The following is a 19757-nucleotide window of genomic DNA, read 5'->3' on the forward strand; positions in this document are numbered from 1 at the left end:
CCTTCTCCAAATCTTACAAATACTTTCCCATATATATATCTTGGGGCTCATATCGCAAAACTCTCCTCCATCTTCATGTTACCATGATCCTTTATACCTTACCCCCATATTTAATCCTCTGTTTTCCCTGACCCACCAAAATCAGATATTCCCTCCTTCTGTCCTTCTTACCCATTTCCTTGACCATGTCTCCATCCATTCCTCCAGTATTCATTTTTACACTGATGACTCCAAATCCACCTCCGGTGCTGGTTTCGCAGTAATCTTCCCAACTCGCACTTTCAAATACCCCCTCCCTCCTGAATCCAGTGTCCCTACTACAAAACTGTACGCATTCATTTTTGCCTTAAAACACATACTCACTACCTTCTTCCTTTTTCACTATTTAACTGACTCCTGTAACTTATTATCTCTCATAAGTCTATTGACTCGACCAATCCCCATGTCTGTAAGATCCAGAACTGGTTGTTCTACGCTATATATCTATCAGGTTTTGCTGTGTGCCCAGCCATATTGGAATTCCCGGCAGATTCTACAGCACAATACGCCGCTATGTCCACATCACACCAACCACATTTCTTACGTATTCCAACCACGGATTATTACCCCCACTTTAAGACCTTCCTGTATACCTCACTGACAAACCTATTAATGCCCAGCCTCATCCTTCCCTCAATACTTGTATCGGAAGTGTTTCCATCTCCTCGACAAGGATTGGTTAGATCGTGGAGAAAACCTCAACGCCTGCCTCGTGGACTACGATGCAGTGTCAGTACAACGCTACATCATTCCCCTTTCAGGCCGCTATTAGTCCACCAATATTGTCAAGATTACTTTCCGTAGACATGACCTCCCCCGATGTTATGTTGGCGGAGAATCCCTCCCTGTGCGACCATATCAACCTCCCCCAGTCAGAATTGTTGGCGTTTAAGACACCCTGCTAAACACTGCCAGCCCATTGCCCTCCATGTAGCCAATCTGGTCATGATCAAGGTGCTCTGCACAATCCCGCACGTGTGCCAATTGTAGTGGCTCCCATAATATGTATTATAGTGGCTGCCCTACCTATACGTTTGCTGTAACTTCTCAGATTTTAAGCTTCCAGACAGGAAGCACGACGAGTTTTTTTTTTTTTCTCCTACTCCCTACTCCAGTACTATCCTTCGTTCTGCTCCTCCTCTTCCCTTCCAAAATGTTTCTACATCTCCTCCAGCATCTCTTCCTCAACACACTTCTACCCCTTCCTTCCAAAATGTTTCTACATCTCCTACAGTATCTCTTCCTCAACACACTTCTACCCCTCCCTTCCAAAATGTTTCTACATCTCCAGTATCTCTTCCTCAACACGCTTCTACCCCTCCCTCTCCCAGTCAAATTATTTTGCCATTCTAAATCCAGACATCCCAGTCACCTTCAAACGTCTATCCCTTCTATTGCTCCTCATAAGAAAACCTTCGTTTCTCAGCCCTCCCCAACCAACTCCACATTGAAGACTATCTAATTATGACTCAAGATAACATGCCTACACCTTATCCACCCTCCAGTCTCTCTGCTCCTATTCCCTCTACACTCAAAGTGACTGCCGACATCCATCCTCCTCCTACTCACGTTCCCCCTACACCCTTTCCTCCCACTCCCTCCTAACACAACCCATTCCCCTCTGCTGCAGCTGCTTCACCCACCATTCCTTCCCCATTATCCTGCCGCTTTCCCCTGGATTCCCTTCCTTGGATTATCTCCCTCCTGACATTTCTGTGATCCAATTGCCCGTAAACTTCCCTTTCTCAATTTGCTTATGACCTACCTTACCCTACGAACATTCTTACAGAATCACACACTTCTTCCTTCAACAACTTTCACCCTCGTTAATCCCTACCTTAGCCCAATTACTCACCCTCTCTACTCTCACTCCTTGCCCCTTTCAACACTATCCTGAACTGCTGTAGGACTTTTGACATGAAGCACATTTAATCATTCACTACACCTTTCTATAGTGCTGTATAACCTTTGATGCCAATTTATTTTGCTTTGTAACCACTGAAAATGGCTTTATAAATATGATTCACCCGAGATAGGGCAATGTCCAAAAGCAGACTGCAAAAATATCACCACGAAGTACCGGATGTAATAGTAACAAGGAATTATGACCCGCTATACATATATATTCAGTACTTTCATTCCAAATTTAGCACGAGGCACTTTCAAGAGAATTGTACTTCCTTTTTGTTGAATGCAAGGAAGGAAGAAGGAAAACAAATTCGCCAGTGATTAAAGACAAGTAACCCTTTCTTACTAGCAGTAAGGCCAGTTTTCTTTTTCTGAAGACATGAAGTCTGAGCTCCCAAAGCAGTTTTCATTTCAACAATTGATATTTCTAACTTATGATATACTAGTAGGATTTCAGACATTATGGGATCCAGATAAACGAAAGGTCTGTTAAGTGTAACATGCAGGACTCGGAACATCTTAGAACTAAGAACGTCAAAGCAAGGAGCTAGAACTGTTCTGTTCTAATATATATATATAAATATATATATATTGTGTGTGTGTGTGTCTATGTGTGTGTGTGTGTGTGTGTGTGTGTGTGTGTGTGTGTGTGTGTGTGTGTGTGTGTGTGTGTGTGTGTGTGTGTGTGTGTGTGTGAGGCAGTGCTGCCAATTAGAGGACTCCAGAATACCCACAATTCCCTGTCATATATGGTCCCGTATTTCACAGAAAACAAGAAAATAAATACGAAAATGCAATAAAGCATATATATATTAGAAAGTTACAAGGCAGCGGTAAAGGTTTCTTACAGTTTATTTAATACAAATCAGTTAATGCTACAGTAGAAAACATGGATGGAAACTCAGAAAGGATGAAAAATTAAATAATTATTATTTACTTTGTGGTAGTTTCTATCAAAGATAACTCATTTCCAATTCTGGATACCTTCAAGCAAACTCGACTTGGTCCAAAAGGAGTGGAGCCCGAAACTAAATATTTACACTGATATTTTATATTATCAAAACTATAACAATCTAACGTACTTTTCATTTTAGCTTATCTAGTGGTGGACGAGTGGAAAGTAACAAAATAGCCACAGTCCTCCAGTGGCCCCTGAAGGGAGAGTGTCTGCTATATGTGTTGAAATTGGAAACTGCCTGACGATTGACGAGCAGGCTATACAGGGAATAGTGAGTGAAAATCAGCGTCTATTGTGTTCATGACCTGTCCCGAACTCCGTGTTAGAGTCATAGTCCGAATTTCTTCCGTAACAGTACCTAAATTGCTAGTTCTTGCTCTAATTGGTACTCTGTACATTTAGATTTGTTATTTTTGGTTGATAAATTGAGTCCAATACTGCAAACGATTTCACAAAGCCCCCAAATTCCCTAAACAGACACCTTTCTTGTTTCCCCTTTAGGGAGTTTGATTCCCTAAATCTGGGGAAAATTCAAAGGGTTAGAAGATTGCGGGTGGGGCCTAGGTTTTATACATAAGTATAGTAGTGATTTCTCAGTCCCCAAACTATATATCATCTTTCTGCATTTCTGTAGTGCCTGTACACTGAAAGCAGTAACTTATTTAATACAAATCAGTTAATGCTACAGTAGAAAACATGGATGGAAACTCAGAAATATGGAAATAATTAAATAATTAATACTTACTTTGTGGTAGAATTTCTATCAAAGATAACTAATTTCCTATTCTGGATACCTTCAAGCAAACTCGACTTGGTCCAAAAGGAGTGGAGCCCGAAACTAAATATTTACACTGATATTTTATATTATCAAAACTATAACAATCTAACGTACTTTTCATTTTAGCTTATCTAATGGTGGACGAGTGGAAAGTAACAAAATAGCCACAGTCCTCCAGTGGCCCCTGAAAGGATAGTGTCTACTTTGTGTGTTGAAATTGGAAACTGCCTGACGATTGACGAGCAAGCTATACAGGGAGGGAAAGTCAGCGTCCGTTGCGTTCATGACCTGTCCCGAACTACGTGTTAGAGTCATAGTCCGAATTTCTTCCGTAACAGTACCTAAATTGCTAGTTCTTGCTCTAATAGGCACTCTGTACATTTAGATTTGTTATTTTTGGTTGATAAATTAGGTCCAATACTACAAACGAATTCACGAAGCCCTCAAATTCCCTAAACAGACACTTTTCTTGTTTCCCCAGTCGGGAGTTTGGTTCCCTAAATCTGGGGAAAATTCAAAGGGATAGAAGATTGCGGGTGGGGCCTAGGTTTTATACATAAGTCGTGATTCCTCAGTCTGCAAACTATATATCATCTTTCTGCATTTCTGTAGTGCCTGTACACTGAAAGCAGTAACTTAGTCCAGGGGTGTCAAACTGGTGGGCCGCGGGGTGACCAGAAAAAAAATCTACTAAATACAGCATGCTTTACACACAGGTACAAATAGTTGTAATGCCCTCATCCTGGAAAGCCATGTAGACCTAAGTACATTTGATAGCCCATAAAGAAAATTGACCCGCGAAAGGTTTCAGTTTAGCACTCCCGATAATGATGTTACCTCTTTTATTTAACCTCTATGTTCTGTTTGGGCAATATAAGACTTAAGAGAATGAAACAAATAATGCTAATAGCAAGTTAATGCACTCTTTCTCTATGTAGTGACTTGCAATATCTGTCTGAACAATATTGCGGCTAGTACTAATGTTAGTCTTAAGTGTATAATGAAGGAGATTGTAAAATTAATGTGTGCAGAATCAGGGTATGGTCAGAAAGTTCAGGCAAGTATCAACATTTGATATATTGGCATTTTATAGAGACAATGCCAAGTCTTGTGAACCAAACTCTGAACTGAACTCTTATCATTGCCTTGACGATCGGGTCAACAGACTAAAACTGCGGTCTCAAATGAAGCATTACCTTCATAATTTCTGTCTGCACTGCCTATAGATATTTTGATTAGTCATATTAATGTTCTGCCTTCTTATTCACCACAGGACCACATGGCTATTGATAAGAATAATGATCCCCTAGTTTCGTTGTCATTTTTTTTTGTCCCCAAAGCCCTCATCAAATTAAGTATTTGTACTTGAAACGTGGTTAACACTAAGGATAATTTTTATAGTCTCTTATCCTTGGCCACGATGTCTAACATAATCTAGTCAGGTTCCAGAGTGCAGTGTTCATAAAACCAGCGAAACGTCAGCGAATTTTTCTCAGAAGACAACACAAGAATTAATTAACCAACGGCACCTTGCATGTTTGTTCTATTTAAAAATGCAAAAATTTACTACAGTGCGCAGTTAGGGATTGGTTGGTACACCACTTGCTATTACTACTATAAACTTTCTTAAATACAAAACAGATACCATAACCGATATTGGCTAATTATGATCGGCGTCGTTGCGCAATGCGGCATCTAAATATCACACGGCGTACATCAAACGTGGATTCCACCTTGACACAAACCCTATACTTGCAGCCGGGGACGTAGCTAGACATTTGGGAGCCAGGGGCTTGGTCTCTTAAGTGGTCCCTCTATACATGACACAATGAAAACATTTTTTTTTTTTTTTTTTTGTCAACGGTCACCCACGTTCATAGTTTCAGCATGGGTCTCACACCTTTAAAAGTGGAAAATTGGTTGACCCGAGGGTTGGTTAAGGTTGATTGATCCCTAACACTGCACCTCAGTCCCCACTATTATACCCCCACGATGTCAACGGGCATGCGATCGGGGGGGGAGGGGTAAGGGACGGGTGAGGCAAGAATATGTTTGCCAGTGAAGTCAGTCAGGGTAGATAATGCTTGGGACTCGATTGCAATTGTGATAAAGCAAGAACTTTGTTTACTTGTTTTTGGAGACAATGTTGGAAGAAGAGGGCGTTGTCAAAAGTAAGGGCCTGTAGGACCACAACATATCGATCCCAATGGGCTGGATTAAAAAGAGTACACAAAAGGTTTGCAGAGGTGGGAGTAATAGAGGGACAAGGGAGTGGTGTTGAGTGAAGTAGTACTGCGGAAGGAAGGACAGTAATGAGGAAGAGTAGTAGTAAGGGAGGGGGGGGGCAGAAAATGGAGAAGACTGGAGGAGGAAGAGATGGAGTGGAGGATGTTGGGGGAGAGGAAGGGATAGGTGACTTGGAATGGACTGGCGTGAGGCGATAAGGGTACAAATTCTTCACAATTGGCCATAGTATACCTAAAAAATGTAGGGAAGAGAAGGAAAAGGAAGAAACGGGAGAGAAAAAAGACCTTGCAAACCTGGCTGAGCCCGGAAGTGAAGCCCAAGGTAGAGGCAATCCCCAAAATTGGGCCTCAGCTCCCGTCTCCTGTGCCAAGCCACGATATCAACGGGCATGGGATTGTGGGGGGGGGGGGGGGGGTAAAGATAGTAATGGTAGTTGTCACCTCGGATAGTGTTATCAGATTTTAATAGAGGTTTTACATATGAAGTTCTTGTTAGCCAAGTTAATATAAAAGTGTTCAAATCATACAACATACAATGTAAAAAGGAAAACTTTTGGATGTATGGCATACATGCAGTAATTTTGAAGTGTATAGAAAGATCCCGACAAACACATTTGACAACACGCTTCGTTCGCCTAGTGAGCGAGGCTTTGGTTGAGAGGGTAACCACACATGGTCATGCAGAAGCAAAATGCGATGTGTGTCTTCTCTCATGCACAACTATGCTTCTTCCCGACAATGAACCAATCAACATAACCTTTGTACAAACAGTGGGTAAATGCAAATATTTATATGATACAACATCACCTCATACAATTTAAGTACTCTCGATACTAGAATTATAAAAATATTTTTCCTTACAAGTACTTTCAGGTTATTGGAACAAGCTGGTCTCACATTCTGCCCCAAAGTCATCCACTTTATTCCATCAAGTGATAGATAATCGTCACGATTAATTGGAGGTCAGCCTCTAATGATGGATACAGTTCCGGCACATGTATTAAGGGATGGTTGAGGCTAAGCATGAATGGGTTTGTCAGTGAAGTCAGTCAGATTAGATAATGCATTAGCTCAGGATGCGGATGTACTTTTGACAAGGCGGGAGCGATCGAAGCGGCTGTGGAAGGAAACTTTCCCTTGGTATTTATTATTATTTATTGAAAATTTTCTACCGCGCCACATCTAAGGTCATTAGCGGCGTGTTCAAAATATAGTGATGACATGAGGCTTGGGGGGCAAAGCCCCCAGGTAAGGAAGTTCTATAAGACATTAAAGGTCATTTGGCGCCATGGTAAATTAAGAGTAACGAAAAGGTTTTGGAACGAGTTAATGATTAGAGTAATGTTATTGGTTAAACAGTTCTAAAGGATGGTATGGTAGTGAAAAGGGTAGAGAAGGGAAGCTGATGGGGTATAGTATAAGGTAATTGTTGCTAGAATGGGAAGCAGTAAAGGAAATAGGAAGCACTGATAAAGATCTATGGCGAAAACGGCGAAAATGAGTTTAACAATTAGGATAAGTTGAAAAGGAGAATAAAAGACCATGCAAAATTAGTTGAGGCGAGGGCTAAAAACCAAAGTAGGGGGTGATTCCTGACATTGCCCCCCCCCCACCCCCCACCAAGAACGAGCAATGGATTGGTGGGGAGGGGGGCTTGTTTTGAAAGCCATTGCTGAAAGAGGAGAATGTTGTCAGAGTAAGGGGCTGTAGAGGGGGTCACAAACTATTGACCCCATTTAGCTGTGCTAAACAAAGTACTCAAAAGGTTTGTAGGAGTGGGGGTAGTAGAAGGATGGGGCCTTGTGAAAGAGGCTGTGGAGTGAAGTAGTACTGCTGACAGTAGGCACTGAGGAGGAGTTAGTAGTGTTCATGGGATCAGGAGGTTGGGTAAAATTATGTAAAAACTTGCATATTACACATTTCCATTTAAAGACAAAGTAATATAACCCTTAAACTTTATATAAAAGAACAACCATATTTCAGATTTTCAGGTTTATTCCTTGATCTTAGAAACTTGCTCTCCATTGATCAAGAACATATTTCTTTTCTTTAATTCATCTTCCTCAATTACATATCAGTATTTATTCTAGGTCAGCACTTTAGTTTATGAAAAACTTACCATTCTCTCTCCTGGTTTTTAGTTAAGAACCAATTACTATTCATTTAAATGCTTTAAAGACAGTGCCGTGTATCAGTTTTTTAGATTAAAGTGTGATATTCTTTGTACCATTGTTTGTTATTTCTACTTTTTCAGTCTGAAACTTATATAGCACAAGAGGTTAACTCCTTTTTTTTCCCAACTCTATTATTTATTTATTTTCTCTACTGATTAGAGGTATAAATAAAATGCTTTCCATTTTCGAATATTCAAATTATCTCCATCAAATACATTTACAGAAATTTGGCAAGAGGCTGGATCTAAATAACTCTGGTGTAAAAGAATATGCACTAAAACTATGTGACAATTTTCAATTCCAACCTGATGTCACATAACACTATTAAATATTTTTACACATGTCAATATTAAATTAATGACCCTCTATTTCAGTCTCTTGCAAAATAATTACAAGTTCTGAGAAAGTACAAAGTTTCAGCAACAAATGCAGCCTTGATCACTGACTGCAGTTCATCAGAGAACACAGCTGTATTTTTACTGTCTTAAAGCTAAACAATCAGGAATTGGGTCCCCTCTAATTATGGCTAAATATTCATCAATGTGACGACAACAAAAAGCCTTACCAAAGCTCTATACTGGGGGGCCAAATTGACTAATTGTTTCCCTCAGATCAATGGAGGAAAATGGCTAAGAACTTTAATTCTGACTATTCAAAACTTAGTTAACAGACTCCAGGAACTGCCTTTGCTCTGCCTTCCAAAATCTGCCACTCACCAGCTCCGAGTACCTTCAATGATGGCTATTATTACTATTTTTGATAAGGATGACATCCTTCATTATGCTTGTCTAAAGCATGCAAGAGAATTTAAGACCAACACTAAATGCTTCATTAAAACAGAGAAAAAAATATATAGAGAACAAAGTACAATTTAATGTACACATACTGTAAATGTGTTTGAGTCTGTGTGTGTATATGTTCATATTTATTGTGGTTGTCAGTTAGATTGTTGTTACACGCACACATACATACATAAAAAAAAAAAAAAAAAAAAAAAGATATAGAAATTGAAGAGTAAAATATTCATATGAAAATCCAGCCCCAACAATGAGAACCTCAAATTTAATAAAATAAAAATTTACTTATTCAACTGGAAGTTCTAATACGATACCAATTTGTCTGTATACATTTTTTTTAGTTTACATTTCAGGAAAAGTTTATATTTACACTTTTCAGTATTATTTCATACGCAATTTGCATTAAACATGTTTTTGTTGGCAAATGAATATTAAGCTTCTACCAAAGCCTGGTGAACACGAAGTAAAGTTAACTATTTCTGTTAGTTCCATGCCAATCCCAAGTCTTCAGGCTCCTTGTACTTTCAGGTGCTGTAATTATTGTCCCCTTTGTAACTGCAGAGATCAATTTAGAACTCGAGCTAACCACTCTTCACAGATGCTTTTACCCACACTGCAGCAGGCATTTAAACCTTGTACCATTTAATCTCAAAACAGTTCAACAGAAACTCCACACAAAGGGCCATTAATAAAATCACGGCTGGTGAAGCTTGTGCCTCAGAAGAGATTCACTTCCATCACTCTGGATATGCTATTCTTGTAAATTTACATTTACAAATCAATTAGATATTCAATAGTAATTTTAGTAATTAACATTCCAGGTAATGTAAACAGTAATTTACTGCCTGTATGAGCTTTAGGGGTAACTGCTTTTATTTAAATGAACTTTATTTACAGATCCTCTTCCATTTCACCTTCCTCACCTTCACCAATGTCCCCACAAAGGAGTTCTTTCTCTAGCTCCTCATCGATTTCTTCCTCATCTTCAGCTCCAGGCCCTTTTGGCTGTGGAGATATTTCTTCACCTGTGCTTACAAATTCTCCTAATATATTATCCTCTCCCTTACTTTCATCTTCAACATTTTCTTCATTGGGGTCCTTAATATTTTCCTCAACTGGATCTCCGATATTTTCATCAGCAGGTTCTTCTACCTTACTTTCTTGATCCTCAGCATTACTTTCTTCAGCATTTTCTTCTGTAACTTCATGGGGATTATCACTGGTTTGCTCTTCTTCAATATTTGCAGCATTCTCTAGTATTTCTCTTAGCTCTCTTTGATCTTCATTTTCTTCTGCCAGTGGGTCCTTCTCCTCATCATCTGGCTGTGAAGACATTTGCTGATCATCTAGTTCCTCCAATGGAGCATCTGTATTAATTTCTGGAATCTCTTCCACACTAGAGTCCAGGCTTGATACTTTGCCAGTAGATCCTGCATCTCCTGGTGTTTTTTTGTTCTTCCGAGGTGATCTGCTCTTTTTAGATTTTTTCTTGCCCCTTGGATTGTAATCTACATCATCTTTGTCATCACAATCAATGTCAATATCCTCATCAAATAATTCTTCAGGTGGTGGTGGAGGCTCGTCAATTTCACCAATTTGACATTCCAAATACTTTGTCATATCCTCCTCATCATCAGAATCCATATGGCTATCATTATCCATATCAGATTCACTATCCATTGGGCCTCCTTGTGGTCTCATTCCTGAAGCATTTCGTCTGCAAGTAATGGAAATATTATAGTTCTTCAGCCTCTTTAAAGTATCCTGAACTGATGCCTCTGAACTGTACTCTTCATTGTGCTCTTGGCGATAATACTGCATAGGTCTGGCATTAGATCGCTTGGCCTGAGGTTGGTTAACAAGTGGTCTGTTGGGACGCTTGGCTCCTCGATTCACTTGCACTGTTGTGCCCATTAACTGAAATTGCTGTGGGAAACGCTGCACAGGCCTGGGCATTTCTGGGGGATCTAAAATAACACAATCATCATCATCATCCTCTTTTAGTTCCCTTTGAAACTGTGCTCCTGCATTCAGACGATTTGCTGCACTGACTGTTCTCATGTTTGAAACTGACTTGGGAACCTCAAAAGACTTAGTATTTCTGAAACCCTTTGCATTAGCAGTAGCAAACTTTTCTCTAGAAGGGACATTGTTAGCAGTTACCTCAACACCTTGCCTCCTTAATATGGCATGAGCCTGCTCCTTTGAATAAACACTAATAGTAAAGTCCTCACATCTTAATCCCATGGATTTTAGTGTCTCTTTCACATCAGACCGTGTTGCTGTCTTGCTGCCAGTGTTTGACCCAGGACCAGAATTTCCTCCAGAATTTAGAGCTCCTTGATCTTTGTCCTTTAGATTCCCTTGCCCTTGAGATGGATTTGGTCTCTTGTGTTTAGAAAAAGAAGCTAATCTCTTTCTGCCATGAGCTGAGGCAGAGTCATCATCATCATCATCAGGGAGACCAGGTAAATATGGATAAGTAGACATATCTAGAAGTATAGTTGGGTACCTTATGTAGCCTGCAGAAGAAAATATAACAATAAGAAAAGATATTCAAAGCAATCAATGAAATATACTGATATACTTTTATCACCTATATCTATAACAGGCACTGCATATATTGTTAATTTCTATTATATGGGTAATGAGTGAGAATGTAATACACATACCTGGAGAAGGTGTGAGGTATAAAAATGGCGTCGAGCATGCTACAAATGGGTGACATGCAGCCTCAAAGGGGGTGAATCGCCGGTCTGGAATTAATAATTTTTTTGTCTTTAGTTACTATATTGCGATATATTCTACAGAACTTATTTACTGTATTAATTAATACTCTAAATGCATCTTTATAGATGGAGTATTCATTATTACTCTATAAATACTAATGGGTCATCTAGCTATTCTCCTTGTTCATTATGTAATGCTTTTCCACTAATACTTCATGCAATATTAAAAAACATACTAATAGTTTCATTCATATAGTATTCATTACCATTGGCTGTGTGTGTATATATAGATATTCTATTTATCTATCCCTGCATAACTTTTACAGCTATCATAGCAACCAAAACTGATAAAAACAACGGATATAAATAATGATATGAATCTTTTCAAAATGCAACTCAGGTCCATTTCATTATTCTTTCCTTGTAATATTTGAGCCACTGCATACCTGGCAGATATGTGAGTAGTCTCTCTATAAGCATAAGGAAGGTAGAATCCTTGCAATCGTTCAACCTCTTGCGAAGATTTTCCACCCTCTGGTATCGAGACAGTGGCCTGCCAATGAAGTCTGCAAATTCCTCAGCATACTCTCCATCGTTAAATTCACGTGGAAATGGTCCCAGTAACCCAGTAATCTAGAAAAAATATATATATATAATTAAAAAAAAAAAAAAAAAAAAAAAAAAAAAAAATATATATATATATATATATATATAAATATATATATATATATATAATATATACATGTATATACATGTAAATTAAATAAATAAAATAGAAATAATGCTGACATAAGAAAAATCAAAACTGAATTTTATGGCCATTACTGCTTTGAAGTTACCTTTCTTACAATATGTACTTGATCATGATAATAATCATGATAATAAATATCAAATAAAATACAGTAGTAATAAACAAAGCCTCCTGAAAACAATACAGTCTGAAACAAAGACATACCTTGTTTAAAATTTCCTTCTTTGACTTGCCCATAAAGAGAGGTTCACCCAAGTAGCACTCTGCTAATAGGCAACCTAAACTCCACATATCGACCTATTGAAGAAAAATACCATGTTACCTGTATGGAAATAAATCACATCTAAGATCAAGCATCTCAGAAAGACATATAAAGACCAAGAAAATTTGTAAAAGTAAAATTCTCATGCATTACAACCAGATGTAACTGGGTCTATGTATAACTACTTGACAAAAATGAGTGGTCTTCTTAATTTTACAAAAAATCCATAGAGGCAAAAATAAAGCACCAGGAAAATCTGCCTGCATAAAGAAAGGAAGAATATGTCAACTGAAAAGAAAAGACATACATACCTCTAGACTAAATTTCATTCCGAAGATAACTTCTGGAGCTCTATACAGTAAGGTTTGTAGTTCAAAATCTGAGTAATATAGGGAGAGTTCTTCATCTGTGTTACGGAGAGCATTGCCAAAATCAACCACCATTAATGATGACAAATCTTCCTCTGAAAAGATTAAGAATATAAATGTACATTTTGCATGATTAGATGGTAATTTCTGATACCCAGATTACATCAATATATCCCCTCCCTTCTTTTTTAAATCAAAATCAGCAAAGTCTCTTACTAACCATTTTTAAGGAGTATATTTTCAGGCTTCAGGTCTGCATGAATAACATTCTGCTTGTAGAGAAAGCCAAGAACAGTAAGAAGCTTAACAGTCAGGTCCCGAATATGAGGCAAAGCAGTGACTTCCCGGATATCTCGTTGATCATAATGTGTATAGAGAGGTGTAGGACTCAGGTATTCAAATACCAGACAGTAGTGGGGACCATATAAAAATTGATTCTGAAAATGAAATGAAAACATAATTACAATAATAATACAACTAATAATAACAACAGTAATAATAATAGTAATCAATATCATAAATACTATCATCTAAACTACTCATATATACATTGAAGAACACATTAGTTTCACAATCATCAGACAATTCATATCAACATCTGTACTCGTTAAATCTCCACTTACCAGAAGTCTTGCAAAGGGAACATGTAACCAGGGATCAGCCCTCTGGAGCTCAAGGAGAATGTCAGCTTCTTGAGAACCTATGGGCTTGTAGACTCTGTGCAAAACCTTGATAGCTAGCGGCCGGTCCTTGTGAAATGTGTCCTGGAAATGAGAACTTCATTATAACAACAACAACAACAACAACAACAACAACAATAATACCTATGCCAATGATAATAACAATAATACCAATGATGATGATGATATTATAATAATAATAATAATAATAATAATAATAATAATAATAATAATATAATAATAATAATGATGATGATAATGATCATAATGATAATTGGGATGATGATGATGATAACAATAAATAAAAATTACAATAAATAAGAAAATAAATAAATAAGAATTACAATAAAGAATCCTAAACATAAAAACAACAACAACAATAACAATAATAATAATAATAATAACAACAACAATAACAAGTTCCACAATAATAACTATAATACTAATGGTGATGACAATATACACAATTATACATGAATTATAAATAAAGAAAATAAGTATCATAAGAAAAATGGTAATGATAATGGTAATCCTCATACTCCTACTAATGATGGCAAAAGAATGCACTAATACCCTGACCATTTTAGGTTATTTTTCTCTTTGTCAAACTAAAATATTAAATGGAATCTATAGGACCTAATAAACAATTTGCAAGCAAAATATTCACAGATACAATGATTTATTTATTTTCCGTTGGTGTTTTCTGAAAAACATTGACCGAGTGAGTTTTTGGACATTTATTCACTTAAAATCCCCAGCTATTATACTTGTACCATTTCAAGAGTCTGAAATGAGCGCTTTTAAAAAGGTTTCCAGTAATACATTTGACATTGCAGGTTAAAAATACAGGTGTGGACTAAGAAAAGTAGGGAACCCAGATCTGTCTAATGAATGTACGTGTCTCACCCAAAAGCATGCATATTAGAGTGGAAAACAACTTGACAAAAATTAAAATGACGCTTAAAATCAAACCCCTTTCTTTTAAGTGGATTTTATTAGTAAAAAAACTTATGTCTTTCTAGTTTATTTCAAAATAAAAAAAATTAATGTTTTTAAAACTACCACATTTTCAATAAAAATAGGCATAAATAAACTAGATTTTTATGATTACTAAAAAACCTGGTTTAATTTTTTAAATACAAATGTATCTGAAATACATAAGTTTTTTTCATTACTGGACATTCCACTTACCAAGAGGGTCCGCTTTTAGAAAGGATACTGATATTTTTAAAAAATCCAAATACTTATCTAGATTGTTCCCCTGAACATACCTCTACCTTCAGAGCAACCATCTAAGAAAAGACAGAGCTACATGACTTCAAAACGTGTTGACAGCATGATTCACCTCGTTGTCAGTGTTAGTAAGAGCAAATTGAGTACTGACCAGCTTTAACCGGATTGGTTGTGCATCATCACTTGTAACATTCGGATCAAAATGAGACATTAGTCACATTCGTATTTGCTAAGAAGCCAATAGTCAGATAAACTTGACCCAAAATGCTGTAATATTGTACCCCTTATACTGAATATTACTAATTAAAAGATCACTAATTAGTGGATTCTTTTGATCATCCTGAAGTGCTTTAATCACTGCATTATGTTTTTGACTAAAGCAAATTACGCACCTATTTACTTGGTGAAATTAAACAATTTGAATCTGAATTTGTTTTTGTACTGTGTCATTCTGTCAGCGTGTTTAAGGCACAGGCTTGGAGTCAGTGTGCTGGTCAGAAACAGGCCTGCAGTTTTTGATACAGGGAAGAAACCTTTAAAAATACTTTCTTTTCAGAAATGGTAATAGTATAATAGCTGGGGATTTTAAGTGAATAAATATCCAAAAACTCTATAAATCAGTCCTTTGCAAGTTGGTTAGTGACAGTTGGTCAGTCAATGTTTCCACAAAACTCTGGACGCATATTTTTGTGCAAAAATTACCGTATCTGTGAATATTTTCACCTGCAAATTTTTTATTTGGTCCTATAAAAACTTTTGGTAAATTTGACAAAAGCAAAGATGTAAACTAACATGATCCAAGCCTGGTCAGTGATCAGAGTTTTAGTGTGCCAATGCAAAGATGAAGATGTTCAGTATGGAATAACACTAAAAATGAGTACACTAATAAACTCATCAAAATATCCAGAAGTACTTACCAACACTTTAATGATAATTGCCGACTGGCCTCTCCCTAAAATTTGGGTGTATTTGTAGCGACCTGCAAGAGGTGGCATGTCTTTCTCTGGAGAAAATTCACCCTCTTCATCTGTGTATGGAGTTGTCTCTAAAAGAAAGAGGAAGAATTATGAGTAAAAAGAAAAGATGGGAACAACACATCCTTTAAGTATGAAAATCCATTCAAAAGTAATTATAATACATAATCAGTAAACGTTGAGATATAATAATCATTTTGTAAATATGTATCAGATATAAATTTCGAAGTTCTTATTCTTCCTCACAAATTTTCTATAGCCCAAGAGTTTATGTTGATTTTGTAGGATTATTTCATCAAAAGCAACAGAGCTTTACTTACACAACAGTAATTTGTAAGAAGTTTTTTTTTTCCACTCACACTGAACAAAGTTTCAGCAATCAAAAGATGAACCTATCTAAATACATTAAAAATGGCTTCTAAAATGATGGAGTAATAAGTAGCAGTTGTTTAATGCATTTTGATACAATATCTAAGACTGTCTCTCAGTTACAGATGCTCTACAAAACTGAATATTATACTGGCAGATTTTCTCTTATTGCATTATGAACTAATTAGTGTAAAGGTGGTTTAATATATGTCATTACTGAACATGTAAGTTAGCACATTAGTGCTCAGTAACTGCACAATCCACTGTAGATTTGTATTGAAAATTTTGTTTACACATAAAGGCTTCCATACGCACTCGATAACCAATTGGTAGTCCTACCTGACCTATTCCATTCCTTGATTTTTCAAGAGCTTTCTTTTTAATGCTATTAACTATACTATTGTTATTATCTGCTTTATGATTATAATGATATAATTAACAACAAAATTAAATAAATAAATAAATAAATAAATAATAAAATGTATAAATTACAATCCTTAAGAAAAATAAATTCATATGCTTCAGAAAACCAAGAAAAAGGGGCAAACAGGTGAGATCAGGGATTAGCCATTGACTCCTTGGTGACTAAGCTCTCGTGGTGCCATCTATGTGTTAACAAAATTAGCCAACTAATTACTAATCATAAGTAACATATAAAATAAAGCTTAAAATTCAATAGCCAGCTTATAATTTGCAATGCTTACTGGAAATTTATAATTTGGCTTCCAACTGAAGCTCCCTTCTTCACACTGAAATCATTTGAATGCTGTTGTTGGCATCACTCAGCCACACATGTCAAATTCAACAGATTTATGCTCAGACACTGTCTTGCAATTGGCAAAACTGCCAGATTATTCATATTTATATCTGAGATTTCTGTTCATACTGAAGTTTTAATTTCATAAAAGTAGACTTCTTGATATTATAACAGAATATAATATTGTATTTGCATGCAAATGTATGTCCAAAGCCTTCATTTACAAAAACTATACATGGACACACAAAATAAATAAATGGGTTAATCTTTACTGAATGGATGCACTACACTAGAGGAAAATGTTCATATAAAGGACAGAAAATTGCAGTCGTCAGTACAAGAAATAATCTGCAAACAAATGGTGCTCTGAGTTTCAGCTCTATCTTGTCATGCATACTAAGTTGAAAACAATGTTTGTCAGAAGGTGTTGGGGATAGGGTCCCCTATCAATATTAACTTTGGGCAGTGCCAGAAGGGCACACCAACTCATAGCAACTTAAATTGTTGATAATCATGATGCAAAATATAATTAGACTAAAGTTAATCCAAGCTACAAATAATCATAAATAGGTAAAAATTGGGGTATTCTTACCTTCTTCCTCTTCCTCCTCATCCCCAGTATCATTTTTCTTGCTATCTGTGTCCTTTTTACTTATATTCTCATCTTCCCCTCCTCCTTCATCATCTTTCTTCTCATTCTGACTATCCTCTTCCTTCTGGTCTGTGTTGTCCCCTTCTCCATCTTTCGAGTCATTCTGCAAATCTTTCTCTGTGTTGTTCTCCTCAATGCACTTTTCAATATCATTGAGGTTTTCACTGCACTCATCATTATTGTCTGTGTGTCCATTATTCTGAGTACTTTCTGTTTCATCTTTTTTGCTTTGTGCATCACTGGTACTACTGTCTACATTTGTTTCTGATTCAGGTTCTTCTTTCTTTGTCCGTTTCACAATATCATAGAGGCTGGTTAGACCCCCAGTGATGTGAGCAAGCATGTGATGTTTTGGTGGTCTTATTAGAGGCAAGTCATCTGTTGATAATCTGGGGAGGGGAGGGATAGTTTAAGTCTGAGTCACACAATTTGAAATCATTTATAAAATGCCTTGAAGAATTTCTGTAAAAAGTGAGTTCATGGATATTGCTTAGAGGAAAAGTACAACTGCAAATATTCTCTTTGATTACCACAAGGAATACTCCGAGTAAAATTCATAAAAATAACATACATGCTTTTATTTCATTGATATCAAAATATGCACGCAAAACACACCCACCCACACATCACACATACATAGAACAAATATGTATACAAAGCATACACATAGGCTATCCATACTCTGTAGCCAATATTACAAAATTTGTATTAAGTTGAAGGGAAATCAGTTTTCATTATATATAATATCTAGGGTTGTCAAAAATAAACCTACATATCCTAAATGTTTGATGTAAAATCTCCAGACAAAAGCTGCAGAAACAACTATAGTGATGATATTGGTGGTAATTTGAATGGCACTGTGTTCAAGAATCTTTGAACCTTTTAGCACACACCACCACAAGGGTAACAAGCCTTCACTACATACATTCTGGCAAGACAATCTTCATCACTATACCAATTATTTGTTTCTAAGTACTGAAACTGGTATTCAATCTAATCAATTCAAACACAGTAAATTACATATCATTATAATTCTAATTGGGAAAAAAACACTTCAGTAAACATACTAAAAAGTCTATAAGGTTTAAAACCAAGGCAGTTTATGTAGTTACACCGATATTATACCTACAAGCAGGACAGGAAGTAGATACAATGATTATATACTTTATATTCAGGGAAACTTTACATGAATAATAATGTTATAAGGTATTTTTGAAACATCAATTTCAGAATTAAAACAGTTAGTTCAAAAAAAAAGTAGTCCTACTACTGTAATTTAGGTGTTTAATGGAAAATCTTGTATTAGCAATTGTCATCAGAAACAATAAAAAAAAACAGAAATGTCAACAATTAACAACTAAAAAAATAAGCAGTTATAGCAATGAGTTATTTAAACTTTACTGAAAATTTCTGATATTTCTGTATGCTTAGGGAATTCTTTACACAAATCCATACATAAATGTCTGATAAACTGCTATCACAAAATGAAGGCAAAACAACTTCAATGAAGATAATTTGACCATTAAAATGAAAATTTTGAGAAACAAACATATGTAAAGTATTTTAAACAACATTATAATAAAAAATAAACAAAGTATATACATATATAATATATATATCTTAGCTGAAAAATCTTTAATTACATTTACAAACAAACAGATAAAATAGGATATGGAAGTTGGTCAGAGATCCCATTAAGTTTCGTAAGCCAGTAATGCTCCTAACAATAAATTACCGAAATTCACGCTAAGGGTTTCAGTAAATAGTTATCTTGCAGCCTTCAGGTCCAAACTGTCAAAGTAATGACATTATTTGAAACGCCTCCCTGGCCTGCACAGCTCCTCCCTCCAACCATAACGCCTTAACAACGCGTCCATTTGACCCCGCTATTCAATCAACTGTACGCGATTATGTATACATATTCATTGTAATTCATGCATCATCAAGGCGAGCTCGACATTTGCTGTGTGCTCAAGTAATGAGTAAGATGGAGGGTTGGAGGAGCCAGCCATGGCCGCTGGCTTGGCGCGCACAGATGATGCCACTGACGCCTTTGGCTCCTCTACATGCATTCGCGGTTCT

At 36.5% G+C, this 19757-nt stretch overlaps 1 protein-coding gene across 1 annotated transcript in view; it reads right to left on the reverse strand.

The window, feature by feature from the left end:
* Nucleotides 1-8283: 8283 nt before the first annotated feature.
* The window catches only part of LOC125028888, an 11640-nt gene continuing 166 nt past the window's right edge, over nt 8284-19757 (reverse strand). The window contains exons 2-10 of the mRNA XM_047618477.1: nt 17616-18064; nt 15841-15968; nt 13634-13774; nt 13231-13447; nt 12954-13105; nt 12585-12677; nt 12076-12262; nt 11573-11656; nt 8284-11422 (exon numbers count right to left, since the gene is read on the reverse strand). Coding sequence (XP_047474433.1) covers nt 9792-11422; nt 11573-11656; nt 12076-12262; nt 12585-12677; nt 12954-13105; nt 13231-13447; nt 13634-13774; nt 15841-15968; nt 17616-18064 — 3082 coding nt within the window. The 3' untranslated portion in view covers nt 8284-9791. The remainder of the gene's footprint in view (nt 11423-11572; nt 11657-12075; nt 12263-12584; nt 12678-12953; nt 13106-13230; nt 13448-13633; nt 13775-15840; nt 15969-17615; nt 18065-19757) is intronic.

Source organism: Penaeus chinensis, chromosome 9 (genome assembly GCF_019202785.1).
Source record: "Penaeus chinensis breed Huanghai No. 1 chromosome 9, ASM1920278v2, whole genome shotgun sequence".
Lineage (NCBI taxonomy): Eukaryota > Metazoa > Arthropoda > Malacostraca > Decapoda > Penaeidae > Penaeus > Penaeus chinensis.